The following is a 13855-nucleotide window of genomic DNA, read 5'->3' as shown; positions in this document are numbered from 1 at the left end:
GGGAACATACTCTCCTCACCTGGGCAGGACTCCGTCCCCAGCAGGTAGGAGGTCCTGCAGTTATCCTCAGCCTAAGCCCTCGAATTCTACTGGATAGCACTGGGAGAAAGAAGGCCTTGAGGAGCTCAACACGGTACCACGGGGAACAGAGCAGGCCAACGTGGGTTCATGAGCAGATGGAATATTGACCGTGTCATCTTCTGCATCTAAAGGCCCCCATTGAGTTAAACAAGACTTGATCTGGATTTCAATCTGCATGAGTTCCTTTTATTCTTACGCTTCACATTGTTCTTTTCAGTAGGAACTACTTGTTTAGTATTCGGGTGAGACATTTGTGGGCATCCTTCGAGGCTACAATTCCTGTACTATTTACAGTAGTGCTGGTTTTAAAACAAATACTTACTATATCCAGCATCGTAAGAATACATTTTGTAAAACTTAAGTCAAGAAAATTTTAACAGAGTGTATCAGTGGAATGACAAAATAACGTCCTCCACCAAAGATGTTCACATCTTGCCTTTTTTTAAGTTTTATATGATATCCTTTGATAAACACTAATTTTTTAATTTTATTTATTTAAATCAACTCTACACCCAACATGGGGCTCAAACTCATGATGCTAAGATCAAGCGTCCCATGCTCTACCAATTGAGGGAGCCAGGCACCCCTGAGGAACACTAACTTTTGTTGTAGTTTCTTTTTCAATATCAAACTGTATTTTAAAGTCATCCTTCTCTCATTCATTCCGCTGATGATCCATTTCCATAACCTATTTGATGTGTTTGCTCAAAGTACAGAGTATATCATATATGGCTTAGCTCTCTTCACAAACAGTGTGGGATATATACTTTCACTTTTCTCTCAAGGTGGAGAATTTTCCTTAACAGATACCCCTTTTGTGAAGAGTTAGAAGTTCTCTTTGGCTTCCTTTTTTTTTTTCTTACCTCCTGGGAAATCCTTGAAACGCTCAGCTTAGACTCACAGGTGTAGCTGGTAGTCTCTTCCCTGTAAACGTGGATTGTAGTGGCCGGGGGGCGGGGGTGACCCAGCTAGCTCACAGGAGCTCAGGAGAGCCAATTGTTCAGTCATTGGTCATTTGAAATGAGCCACGGTGTGGCTCTTTACACCATGGAAACTGACAAACACGGTGAGTCAGGGCTTTAGTTTTCTCTTCTGGAGAGCCAGCTGTTGTTAAACATCTCCCAGCACGTGCCGGGGACGCCACCTTCTAATTCCAAGTTCCCCAGATCCTTTTCTTTGTGCCTCTAGGCACAGAGGAGCCAGGGCTGCAGGAATGGGAAGCTGCCGCACATGCTCAGCTTCAGCACCAGAACGGCTGCGTCCCGCACCCCCGTCCTTCCATTCGCGCAGGGAGATTAAAGAAAATAACACATTCAAACAACTGAAGAAAGTATTACATTCCTGTGTCCGACGTTGATCATGTGCTGCATATTCTTCCCAAGGAAACAAACATGGCAGGGTTAGGGCGCGGGTGCCGAAAGCATCCATCAGGAAAGGGTAGGTTTATACAGCTCCTTTGAGCTTCCTGAGACCAGGACCCTCACCTCCATGGTAATTCTGTAGGGAGCAGTAGTTCCCCAGCTCCAGGGCAAGGCGACCTGCTGAGGCAAGGGGTGGTTTCTGCTCTGGTGGCTCCTCACTCTGCCCCTAGGCCAACACTAGTAACTATCAGACCTAGAAACAATCAGTTGAGAGAACAGATCTACTATGTTTCTCCTCTCAGCGGACTGCTGGTGGCTCACAGGTAAGGTGACACCTGCATTCCCCGCATGGACACCCAATGACCTCTGACAGAAGCCACAGGGCAGCAGTCAACACCGCTAACGACAACACAACCCAGCACAACGCAAAACGCCATAGTTATCTGACCTTCCAATGGCTGCAACATTTCTCAGCCTAAAGGCTCTTCAGAAGGGTTGTTCTGAGCTGGTTAGAGCCAGTTCACAGAGGCAGACAGATGGTCTCTGCAGACCCCAAAGCTTAAACTAGGTCTCCCTTTTCTGGTTCAAGTTTGGGCTTAATACAGAGTCACTCTTCTCAGATCTCAATTTAATCAACTCACAGTGACACACCATGTGTTCATTTAGATTAAATAACACCACAAAGGTATTTATGTAAGATACTTTTTTGTCGCAAGGAGACATAGTCTTCGTTAGGAAGGCCAATAAATATTAGATAAATTGAAATGCTTGATAAAATCTCACCTCCACAGGATCTACTCTGAGGTCAGATGTTCTTCAGGAGACTGATATGATCTTAGGGGATGGTTAAGTCTATGTTATACAAACTATTTCGAAACACAGAAAATGAAGTTGTACAGCTCATTTTAAAGAAGCTAGAGTAATCTGGATCCCAAAACCAGAGAATACAAGAAAATAAAACAATAGGCCCATTTTGTCTTCAGAGACACAAAAATTCAAAATGAAATAGACTGTTAAGAAAAAAGTCTAAGTGTTAAAAATGCCTCACTATTGACTGTAGTTTATTCTTGGGTTGCACAAAGAGGACAACATTACGCTATCAACCAGTGTAAAAAAGATAGCAATACTATGTCAACTGATGGCCTAAAAAGATAAACAATATTACCTAAATAGATAAAAAAGTCATTTGAGGAAGCTCAAGACATATTTATGGTTCTAAAAAAATCCTTCAGGGAACTAAACATCACAGGTGATTTCCTTAAATGTACAGATCAAGTTATAGTAAACTATTATTTAATGGAAAACTTGTCATCCATTTCTCTGAGGATCTAGGATGAGCGACGATGGCCAACTATCACCCCTGTTGTCTATCATCGTTCTGGAAGCATGGAGAATACCTCGGAATATAAAAAGAAAGAAGAGCTACAGGGATTGGAAAGGCAGAGATAAAACTGTCATCACCTGCAGAGAGCATAACCATCAACCCCGAAACCCACAATCATCAAGATGCTAGAGTTAATAAGGGAATTGAATACTATAACCCAACACGTGCTCCAAAACCAACCACTTTTCTCCATACCGGAAATAACCAATAGAAAAAATGATGAAAAATAAGACACCAGGGGCACCTGGGCGGCTCAGTCCGTTAAAGATCTGCTTTCAGTTCTGGTCCTAACCCCAGGGTCCTGGGATCGAGCCCCGTGTCGGGCTCCCTGCTCACCTGGGGGCCTGCTTCTCCCTCTCCTCCCCACTAGTGGTCTCTCTCGCTAGCTCTGTCTCTCCCTCAAATGAATAAATAAATAAATAAATAGCATCTCTTTAAAACATTTAAAAACAACAACAAGAGGCAGTCATGTGACATGGATTAGACCAGAAAACATGACCTCAGCAGAATGCGTGGTGTATCAACGAATGCTTGCTGCGGGTGCATGTCCTCACGTCACCGTGAAGTGTCACTCTGGCCTCTGGGATGGCACCGGCCCCAACGCCCACCAGCAGTGCGCCCAGGGGCTCCACGTCCCCTCTCCCCCCACAGCAGCCGGCTCCCCATCTTCCCAGTCTAAGAGCTTCCATCAAAAATAGTTTTTGTTGCAGAGACACACATTAATGTCTAAAGAGTAAATAAATGCTACACGGTTGCTCTCACGGGACGTAGTAACAACCTCTGAAGTCCCTTTCGTTGTTGTTGCTTCAAGACACTCCTTTGCGGGCAGTGACTTTCCTGCACACACTTGTTATTACCCTGTCCGATGCCTGCAGCTGCAGGAGAGGGCAACTCTTCTTTCTTGTGCTGAGGAAACTTCCTTCACCAGAGAACAGCAGGCCTGTCGTTCTCAAGGCCAAGTTCTGGAATCCTACTGGTTCGCCCTGAAACACAAGCAGGCCTAGGACAAAAGCGAGTCACGTGGGAGAGAAAAGGTCAGAACAGGATTGTTCACAGGTGGCGTGTGCACCCTGGACATCAGCAACATGCTTCTCCTCTGATCTTCCATTCTTTATCTGTCGTGGGACCCTGACTCATTTACCAATTTCTTTATTGTATCTCATGATACTCTTTATTGATGTGGAGGCACCACTGACGTGTATGGATGTATGTGCACATGAGTGTTGGGGGGTGATGACACAGAAAGGCACACGCATGTAAATCACATGAAGACTGGACATTGGCAGCTTCTCCTTATCTCAGCACTGGAATCCCACTCAGGGCACGAACTGGGTTGTTGGTTTTCGCACCTTTAACAACCAGCGCCTAGGATAATGCTAGGAATACGGTCAAGTTTAAGGAGCCTTCGCTGAATGGGCATGTTTACTGAAGAAAACGTGAAAACTATAAAATAAATATAAAGAGAAAAAGAAAAAGCAGTGCAAATTTCATCAGCCTGGATTGGGGGGAGGGCGGGGAGAACCTCCTAGAACCTTCCTGTTTGCCTTCTGGCCTATTTTCTAAGTGAATGTACATATACGAATACATCAGCAAAGGCGGGGATATAAGAATTACCATCGGATATTCTGCTTTGTCCCTGAACAACTTCTCATGAGCATCTGTCCTTGTTTCTACTCTTACCTGCCACAAAATCAGTGGCCAAGCTGAAATTCAAATCCGGTCTGCCCGGAGGGAGCACTTGGATTCTTGGCCATCTGCTACGCACCTGCCACCTGAACTGGGCAGGAGGATAGCACATCCACCAGTAAATGTACGATATAATTTAATTCAATTTTACCAAACATGCAAAGCTTAATCATGGCTCTCCCGGGGACAGTGCTCCGTGGACAGAAGCACTGATGTCTTCTGTGCCATTACCTGCTCTGTTCCCAGGGCCTGGCTCAGTTCCTGCCACATTCTGGGAGCTCATTCAATAAGTGGTGAATGAGTGCATGGGTGGATAAATGAGTTTCGCAAGCATCTTTCCCGACAAGGCCATGAGTTGGAGGTTTTGAAAGGCCCTGTGTCAGACTACTCGGACATTCCTAAGTCGGTGCCTGCAGGGGATTAAGGGAAGATCCCCGAGCAGGGCGGCTCCCTCCCAGGTCAGGTCATTTGGGAACAAGGCCCTCTGCCCAGGCTTGAGCCCTTGTCACTTTGCCCAGGTCTTTGAGCCAAGGGACAAGTGGGTCACTGACGGGAGGCTTTGCAAACATGAGTTAAACAGCATGCTTTGACAGCACTCCCTAAATCATGAACTGTGTGTACATCATATACTTTCTTCTCAGAATAGACCTGAGTTTTCGTTCCCCTAGCTAGAGATTTCAAAAACCAAGCTTGGGAAATCAGAGAATAGTGAAAGGGCTCCCTTGGCACCCGAGTTTGAAAAGCAAGCTGTAGTGTGAGGTTCTTCCCTGTCCCACAGCTGAGGACCAAGAGGCTCCACGTACCCCACATCCTAGGGAGAGCATCCAAGAAGCAGCCAGATGCCGCGAGCCCCAGGGCTGACGACGAGGTACCAGCGCAGGCCTGTGCGATCAGCACCGCCTGGTCACCTCCCCCCTCTGGACCCTATAGAAGAGGCCCGGACAGGAAGAGGAGGGGCCCTCGGGCACTCTGGGGGTCTACTAGAGAGACCACTGAGGTTGGGGGAGAGCCAGTGGCTGCACCAGGTGGGACGACACCTTATCCAGAGACGGGGCTTGGAACGTGGGCCGCTGTCAGGGGCAGCCGTGGGCACACCTGCTCCTCTCTGGGGAGGCCCTGCACATCTGGGGTGCTGGTGTGAAGCTCAACTTCACCTCAGGAGCACTGCCGGCACACTTGGTGATGAACACGAGCTCAAAGCCCATTATTTCTTCCTGGGAAATATAATGAGAGGGGACCTGTTTAAGTTTACATTGTAATATCATATTCCAGTATTTCTAAGATACACAATTTTTTAAAGATTATATTTATTTATTTGACAGAGAGAGATTCAGCGAGAGATGGAACACAAGCAGGGGGAGTGGGAGAGGGAATGGCAGGCTTCCCGCCGAGCAGGGTACCCGATGTGGGGCTCAATCCCAGGACCCCGGGATCATGACCTGAGCCGAAGGCAGTCGCCTATCGACTGCGCCACCCAGGCGTCCCTAAGATATACATGTTTTAGTATGATTTTCTGAAATTAGGACGTGTCTTACATGCCCTGATGACCAGGCAGCATTCATAAAATAATTGTCATTGTTTTAGGAATACTTAAATACATTTATTTAGTGTATACTTTTCCTGGTTTGTTTATACACAAGAGTGATATAAGATAAAAAATATACCTAAGTAAGTCCTAACATCTCCTTCATTAAGGGTAAAATAAAAATGCTGAGTGATAAGAAAATATTATATCCTAACTTAATTTGTAGCTCTCTTGTCTCGATGGTAGAGACATAGTAATGCATCTTTCAGTCCATGGATGCTTGGACTCAAAGAAATGCAGTGCAGGCTTTTCCCCTCCTCTGCTCTCACAGAGTACTCACAGCAGAGAGAGAGAGTACTCTCTCTGCTAACTTGACACTCTGAAAGTTGGCATGGTTCTCTGGAAGTTCAGATATTTATTGTTCTCTCCCAAGGTTTCTCCTCAGAAACCGTAAGGACGAATAGTTTATTTACAAGTGAGGTTTCTAATTTCCATTTCTATGAGCAAGAGTACAAGGCACTCCTAGAGAAAATTAAATATATATTCTATGATAAGGTAAAATGTTGACAGTTTTCCCAGTACCTTAGCGGAGATTTTGATGTAGACTACATAGTCACCCAAAGTGCCTCCTTACCACGTTCTCCAGATCATGGCCTGTACCAGACATCTGTACCTGCTACAATCCCAAGCCCACTCCCGGGTCTGTCTGCTTTTGAACAATTCTTCCTCTGCATCATTCAATCATTCAACAAATATTCATTAAGCAACTACTATCTGTGACCTGCTATGACAGGTACTGAGGATACAAGGCTGACACATACAGTCAGAGAGACCTGCTTTCTGCCCTTCGGTCTACGACCTACTCACTCTGAAGACAGACCGGTAAAGGGGCAAACACAGTGGAGTGTGGGGAGGGCCAGGGTTGGGGGCACAACAGTAGGTACACCTGGCTTCCTGCAGGGCCCTGTCCTCCATCTCAAGTGCCATCCCCACTCTCTTCAGCTTTCTTCCTTCAGAGCAGATGACTCTGCTCCCTTTGGCGTTCACATCCCCGCCCCGTTCGCTCAATGCCAGCCGCATGCTTCCCCTTGACTTTGGGCAGCTGCTGTTCCCCCCCACTTTCCCTTCAGGGTGTGCAAGCAGAAGACGGTAGCGTAAGACAGTTAAAGGGTTTGGAGAGTACAACCTCCATCATAAATTCTGTACCCTGTGTAATTGTCCTACAAAATGAATGCGAAATAAAGACTTTCTCAGAAGAAAAGTGGAGGGATTCTGTGACATACACCTGCCTGGCACAAATTGTTAGAGGTTCTTTAGAGAGAGGGAGAATGCTAGGGGTAGAAAGTCAGATCTACGTGAAGAAAGGGAGAACGTTGAGGAAGGCGTGAGACAAGGTAAACCAGTATTGATAACAGCCCATACGTTCCCCTTAGATCACTTCAGACGGCACCACACTGCAGCCTGATCCCCCCCACCCAGTGCCCGGAGCCTGCTCTCACCAGCCCGTGGCCATCCTGGGCCCTGCACCTGTTCCTCCTGCCCCTGCCTTCTTTGGCATAGCCTCACTCCTCTCAGACCAAGCCTCAAGCACGGCAAACCCCTCCCCTGCTCTGCCATCAGTGCTTTCTGATAGGAACTCTACGTGCTCTTGTGGCTAACCATTTTATATCCACGCTTTTCTTTCCCCCTTAACAAACAAATGCAATTTCTCTTTCCTCTATAAAACTGTATCATTACCCTTCTTCCCTTAAGAGTTCTCCTCAATTTCTTTTTCAGAGAGGCGTCCTAGGCCAGTTGTCAATCTATATATGCGAGCTCGCCCTGTTTCTGACACTGGAGTAGGACCCTGCCAACATGTCCCTTGGGCCGCTGAGCATGGCGCTAAGCCTTGTCGGTAGAGGGCGCTGCAGGGACAAGCAGGAAGGAGGACCTCTCCCCCAGGTCCTGGGAGCCTGGTCTCCTCCTGGCTCCTGTGGTGCTCTTCTCAAGTGCAGGATCCCCAGAGGCACTCACCAGAGGGCGTTTCCATGGTATCCCACTGAAGTTTCTTGACAATTTCTGGGACCCTTCACTGGGTTTCCAGGGTGCTCTGCGGCGCTCTGCCTGTGTTAGTTGGGTGCCTAACCCTATACCACCGACTGAGTGACTTAAACCCCACAAATGTATTTCTCCTCTTTCTGGAGGTGGGAGGTCCAAGATCAAGGTGCAAACTAATCTGGCCCCTGGTGGCACGTCTCTCCTTGGCTTGCAGATGGACACTTGTAGCTGTGTGACAGGGCAGAGAGGAAGGAGCAAGATCTCTAGTATGTGATATCATAAAGACGCTGATCCTGTCAGACCAGGTTCCACACTTACGACTTCTCTTCACCTCCATTACTTCCTTAATCCAGTAGGCAGCCACAGTGCGAGGTGGGGCTTCAACATATGAATGAGAGGCGGGGACACAGTTCAGTCCAGAGCACTGCCCCTTGCACACCAGTCTCGGGCACCCGGACAGCATCTTCCCCTGACCCCGTGTGGGCTGCCTCCCAGTGAGCTTGCAGCAGCCCCAGGTCTGTTCCCAGTTCCACTGCCGCCTTCAACGTTTCCTGCTCGTGTCCTCCTGCCACCTCAGTGGGGGGAGTTCTTGTTTGTGGGCTGTGGCTTGTGACACCCAGCAATCTCTGTGGGCCAGCCAACGGGCCACAGAGTTTCCAACAAGGTCCACAGCTCAGCTTTGTGTATCCTGTACCCCTTAGTGTTTAGTCATGTCCCAGCTAAGCATTCGTTCTGTTAGAATTTCCCATCTCAAACAACTACCTGGTTTCTGTCCCCTGACTGGACCCCAAATGACAGAGGGGGCTTCTCTACCCTGCTCGCTCCTCACCACCGCTTCCCCAGTATGGATCCGTTAAGGAGCAGAAGCCGTGAGGAGAGAGTCACCAGTGTGGTGGCATCAGGCCTTCACTTAGGCTTCAATTAAGGCAGTGAAATAAGGTGGAGAAAAACTGCCTTGGACGGCTTTCTCAGATGGCAGGGAGAGAAACTGGTTCTCAATGGTTTTGGATGTGCTCCTGAGAAACCAGCAGAAGATCAAGGTGGCAGTGGCCTGAGACGGATGCCACAGTCCCTTCCTCCCACGGCTGGGTCCCCTGCCCCCAGGGACAGAGACCACTGAGGATTAAATCAAAGGGAACCAGATGCTGAGGACAGTGAAGGTACAGGACCCCATGGACGGCAATGAGGGGTAACCCCTGTTACTCCATGGAAGGGCTTGGAAATAGCACCAGAGCAACCAGAGGGGCCTGGACAGGGCAGCGGGTCTGATCGGGGAGGGGTGGGTGCTGGGCGTCTGTCCTGTGTCATGCTGAGATGGTCCCCCTACACTAAACCCAGGGGCCCGGGCTCCACCCACACGGGGGTGTCCATCCCTCTCCCCTGGGGGACAAACCAGCAGTCCTCACACCCAAGAGTGAGTGACACACACTTTTCAACAATCTCTTCAAGCATTTATTAGACACCTATTAGTTGCCCTCCACCAGCCTCCGGGGACAGAGTACTCAGTGACGGGGTGACCCTGCCCTCAAGGGACTCACAGCCCGTCCCCCGAGGGCAGAACAAAGAGGAAGCTCAGTACTTGTCAGGCAGGCCAGGGGGTCGGAAGTGGTTGGGGTCTTTGCCACTGCGGCCCCATAAGTTGGCAGCCTGGTCAGCCTTCGAGTCCTCCGCTCCGTGGCCACTGTCTCCATACCTAAAACGGTCTGTGACTCTCTGCAAATTCTCTCTGGCGTTGCTGGGATGGAGGAAGGCAGGTAAGAGATTAAGTAGGGGCTGAGCAGCAACATCCCCCCACCCCATCAATCTCTGTTCGTCCCATCGAATGGCTGAGAGGAGCCAAGAGCGGAGGGGCTGAAACATTGACCGTGCTCCAGGCACAGCCCAGCTCAGCCCAGGCTGGTCCCCTTGCCCCTGCTGCAGGAGGGCGGGAGTCACCCATTCCCACGGGCCTGGCCCTGGCTCTGTCAGCCACTCAGACCCCACACTGGGCCCAGAGGGGAGGGTGGACAAGAGGAGCAGCCACAGTCCTAAGGAAACTTCCCTAGTTCTTGGCCCCTCTTGGCTAATAAGGGTGCCTGGCTCAGGTCACCCATCCCTACATCCCCAGGGACCATGTTACCTGATCTTTTCAGCAGCCCAGACACCCCCAGGGCCCCTTTGTGCAGCATCATAGTTGCCCCGAGCATGGAAGTATTTGTCAGAATCTTTGTAATTGGCTTCTCTCATGTCAGAGTAGGCTCTCATCATGTCCCAAGCCCCTGCAGAGAAAAGGATCAGGCAAAAGAGATGTCAGGTGGACAGAAGCCGTTGACACACCCTAGTTCCGAAGAATCAAGGAACCGCAAATTTACCACTGACTCAAGATTTCTGCCCCTGCTGCCAGCACCCTTGGGCACCATAGGCTGAGAAGAACAAGTCTTCCTCCCGGTTGGTTCCCCAGGTGTCGCCAGCGAGGGGCTGCGGGTGGGGCACAGCTGTGTTGCACATGTGTCTCTGACCCTGTGCTATCTCTGGGCTCCATCCCCTTAGGGCTCTATGTGAGCTGTTCAAGGAGAGGAAGGAGGAATTATAGAACAGGATTTCTCAACTACAGCACCACTCAGGTTTGGGGCCAGATAATTCTTTGTTGCTCAGGCCTGTCCTGAGACTGCAGGACGCGTAGCAGCAGCCCTGACCTCTGCCCACTAGATGTGGGCAACGTATTCTCCAAGGGTCACAACCAGAACAGTGTGCAGACATTGCCGAATGTCCCAAGGCACAAAATTGCCCTTGGTCAGGCAGCAGTGCTGTAGAACGAAGCCACAGATGATAAGATCCAGGGGACTTGGGTAAGTGAGGAGATGACAGGGAAGGCAGATCCTGAGAAAGGCCCAGGAGTACAGTGCTTCTGCCCAGAGTCCTAGGAAATCTATTCTTGCAGTGGGAAGACACGTGACTGTGACTGGAGTCCCTCTGAGTGTTAGGGGCATAAATGGCATCCTGACAACTTTCTAATTGGACCATACCAATGATGGGGGCGGCTCGAGGAGGCCGGCGCTAGAGCCCTGGCCCATGAGCCATCCTTAGCTGCACTTTCTTTTTTTTTTTCCTCTTTAAATTGTTTTAATGTTATGTTAATCACCATACATTACATGGTTAGTTTTTGATGTAGTGTTCCATGATTCATTGTTTGTGTGTAACACCCAGTGCTCCACGCAGAATGTGCCCCATATAACCCATCGCCAGGCTAAACCATCCCCCCACCCCCTCCCCTCTAGAACCCTCAGTTTGTTCCTCAGAGTCCATCATCTCTCATGGTTCGTCTCTCCCTCCAAATTCCCCCCCTTCATTTTTCCCCTCCTGCTATCTTCTTCTTCTTTTTTTTTCTTAACATATATTGCATTATTTGTTTCAGAGGGACAGATCTGTGATTCAACAATCTTGCACAATTCACAACGCTCACCATTTTGCTGCACTTTCTAATGACCGGGGTGCTCTGCAAGTTTTGGAGGCCAGGTCACACCCCAGGCCAGTTACCTGAGCCCCTCGGGGCGGAGGCGGGGATGGATCTCAGGCATCCGGGGTTTGTAACGCTGTCCTGGTGCGTCCGACACATAGCGGAGGTTGAGAGCCACCCAGCTTTCGGGAGTCGTACTCAGATACATCTACCTGGCAAGAGCTCTGAACTCAGGCACAGCTGGGTTCCACCCTCTGCTCTGTGACCTGCCGCCTGGAGGTTAGTCCCTGACAATGGACTCAGCTGCTCTAGCAAGCTCCCCTTCTTGTGGGTAAGATGCCTGCCTCACCTAGGGGTCTGAAGCCATAGTAGACGAGCAACTGTCCCAGCCTGACCAGTACTGACCCTGTTTGCCTCGAAGCCTCCCAGTTAGCACAGACAGTGTCATGGAAACCTCCCGAGACCCTGGCAAACCAGCATAGCTGGTCACTCTACATTGCATGAAGGTGCTGAATTCCAGTGCAGGCTCGAGAGATGTTTTCGTGCCCCCGCCTTTTTTTGATCTGGTTAAGGGCTAGGAAAGGGTAGGAAACAGACCTCTCAGGGACAGCGTCACTGTCAAAAGGAAGCATCAGTGAGAGCTAAGCTGAAGTCTGTAAATTATCCCATCAGGAAATGGCAGGAAGGATGGAAGGGAGGCAAGGGGGAAGGGAGGAAGAAAAGGAGGAAGGGCTGGATGAAGGGAGAGAGGGAAAGGAGAAGAAAAGGTGGACAGCTTCAATCATACACTGTGCCTTTTGTCTGCAGGAAATTTTATGCCATTTCTAGACTCATTCTGCGTCTTCTATTCAAACTGACCCTTTAGCTGGGATAGATGATTGCTCTTTCTCTGGTAACGAATGGACATAAATCCTGTGCCTTCCGACCTGTTTGATGAAGAGCTCCCCACACCCTGGGCACATTCTACGACATAGGGCAACACAGCTCACAGAGCAGCTACAACCCTTGAACGTGCTCAGGGCAAATCCTAGTGGGCCGTGGATGCCACCCCCGTCCAGCGACCTTACCTCGAGCAGCCTCACCGACGAATGCATACCATTGGCTGCTGACACCCAGGGCCAAGGAGCAGAAAATGAGGCCCGTGAAAAGCTTCATGGTGCTGAAATGAAGGAGAGGGTCAGGGGCAAGGACAGGACCCTCACCCCCCCCTTTGGGTTTGGCAGGTCACAGAGAGCCTGGTGCTCATTCCATTTTTTCTCAGCAGACTCTTAAGGTCCATGTAGGAAAGAAACATTGCAGTAGGTCCTCACTCAGAGCCACAGCCCTTGGCTGAACCCATCAGCCCTGCCCCCCAGGGCTGGCTAAGAGGTCCCCAATGTAGCACTGATGGAGGTACACGGCAGCTGGGACCAACCTGTCTCAGCCTAGAGCAGCCTGCCCTCAACCAAAAAGCTCATAATCACCCAGTCTCCCGTGTGCCACTCTGCAAGCACAGACCTCATACAGGACAAATACAAAACAGAATAATTATTTTGAAACCTGTTGGGAAAGAGAAAAGAGCGTCTGGTGGTTTTTTCAACCAGTTCCTCCCTGGAGTATCCCTTTACCTGAGTTCCGGTGGAGCAGAGCTGCTGGTCCCTGCCTGCTGGGGAGAGGTAGCTGCTATTTATACTGAGCCCTCCCTGCTGGGCACACGGGAAGAGAAGAAAAGCCAGCCGTGGTGCCTGGAACAGTCTCCCCAGGTCATGGCCCCTAGAGACCTGCAAAGGAGAACTTACTGGACGCCCGTGGTTTTCTTCATCCACAGGTCAATTCCCGGTTGTGCAACCCTGAGGAAAAAAGGTGAGCTGGTTCTGCTGGCAGCCGGGGCTCAGGAGGAGGGCCCCGCTGTTGGAGTTGGAGGGGCTGTGGAGACGAAGGGTGTGGAGCACCAGGCGCCTCCCGGTCCCTGGAAGGTATGTGGTTAGAGGAGGACTCCTCTAGCCAGGACCTTGCTTTACTGGTCAGGTCCTCAGGATGGTCCCCGCTGGGCCAGATAGCAGATGTGCCAGAAATGACACCCTTTGAGATCTTGCCTAAAGCTCTTGAGCTTCAAAATGGACAGGGCAGCCCCACCAAGTCCTCTCGGTACCCTGGAAGGTCCTTCCCCCAGTCTGTGTGCACCTGCTAAGTTTTCAGTTCTGAGGCACCGGACAGTCCTGCTCAGCTGGCTCAGCCCATGAACACGTGTATTATTATCTAAGCTGGTTCCTGAGTTGAAGTATCTACTTGGAGGGATTCTGCTTCACCTCACCCAAATGTGGAATTGTGTCATGGTGGAATGAGAGGTGCAAGGAACTAAAATA

The 13855-nt window shown here is 49.9% G+C and overlaps 1 protein-coding gene across 3 annotated transcripts; it reads right to left on the bottom strand.

Moving 5' to 3' along the window:
* Positions 1-9646: 9646 nt before the first annotated feature.
* On the bottom strand, positions 9647-13311 carry LOC148162627 (serum amyloid A-2 protein-like). Of its 3 annotated transcripts, none has more exons than XM_088017461.1 (4): positions 13289-13311; positions 12578-12669; positions 10194-10332; positions 9647-9809 (listed from the first exon to the last, which is right to left on the bottom strand). In XM_088017461.1, the coding sequence occupies exons 1-4, from the start codon at positions 13309-13311 to the stop codon at positions 9647-9649; spliced, it is 417 nt and encodes a 138-aa protein (XP_087873587.1). The 3 variants fall into 3 exon arrangements, with proteins under 3 accessions (XP_087873587.1, XP_087873588.1, XP_087873586.1); XM_088017462.1 differs by lacking the exon at positions 13289-13311 and adding an exon at positions 13131-13165 and having other exon boundaries at positions 12578-12687; XM_088017460.1 differs by lacking the exon at positions 13289-13311 and adding an exon at positions 10795-10860 and having other exon boundaries at positions 12578-12665.
* Between the last annotated feature and the right edge of the window lie 544 nt (positions 13312-13855).

Source organism: Eumetopias jubatus, unplaced genomic scaffold (genome assembly GCF_037043125.1).
Source record: "Eumetopias jubatus isolate StellerSeaLion01/CBP00866 unplaced genomic scaffold, mEumJub1_p1.0 scaffold_13, whole genome shotgun sequence".
Lineage (NCBI taxonomy): Eukaryota > Metazoa > Chordata > Mammalia > Carnivora > Otariidae > Eumetopias > Eumetopias jubatus.
This window is presented reverse-complemented; position numbering and strand designations above follow the sequence as displayed.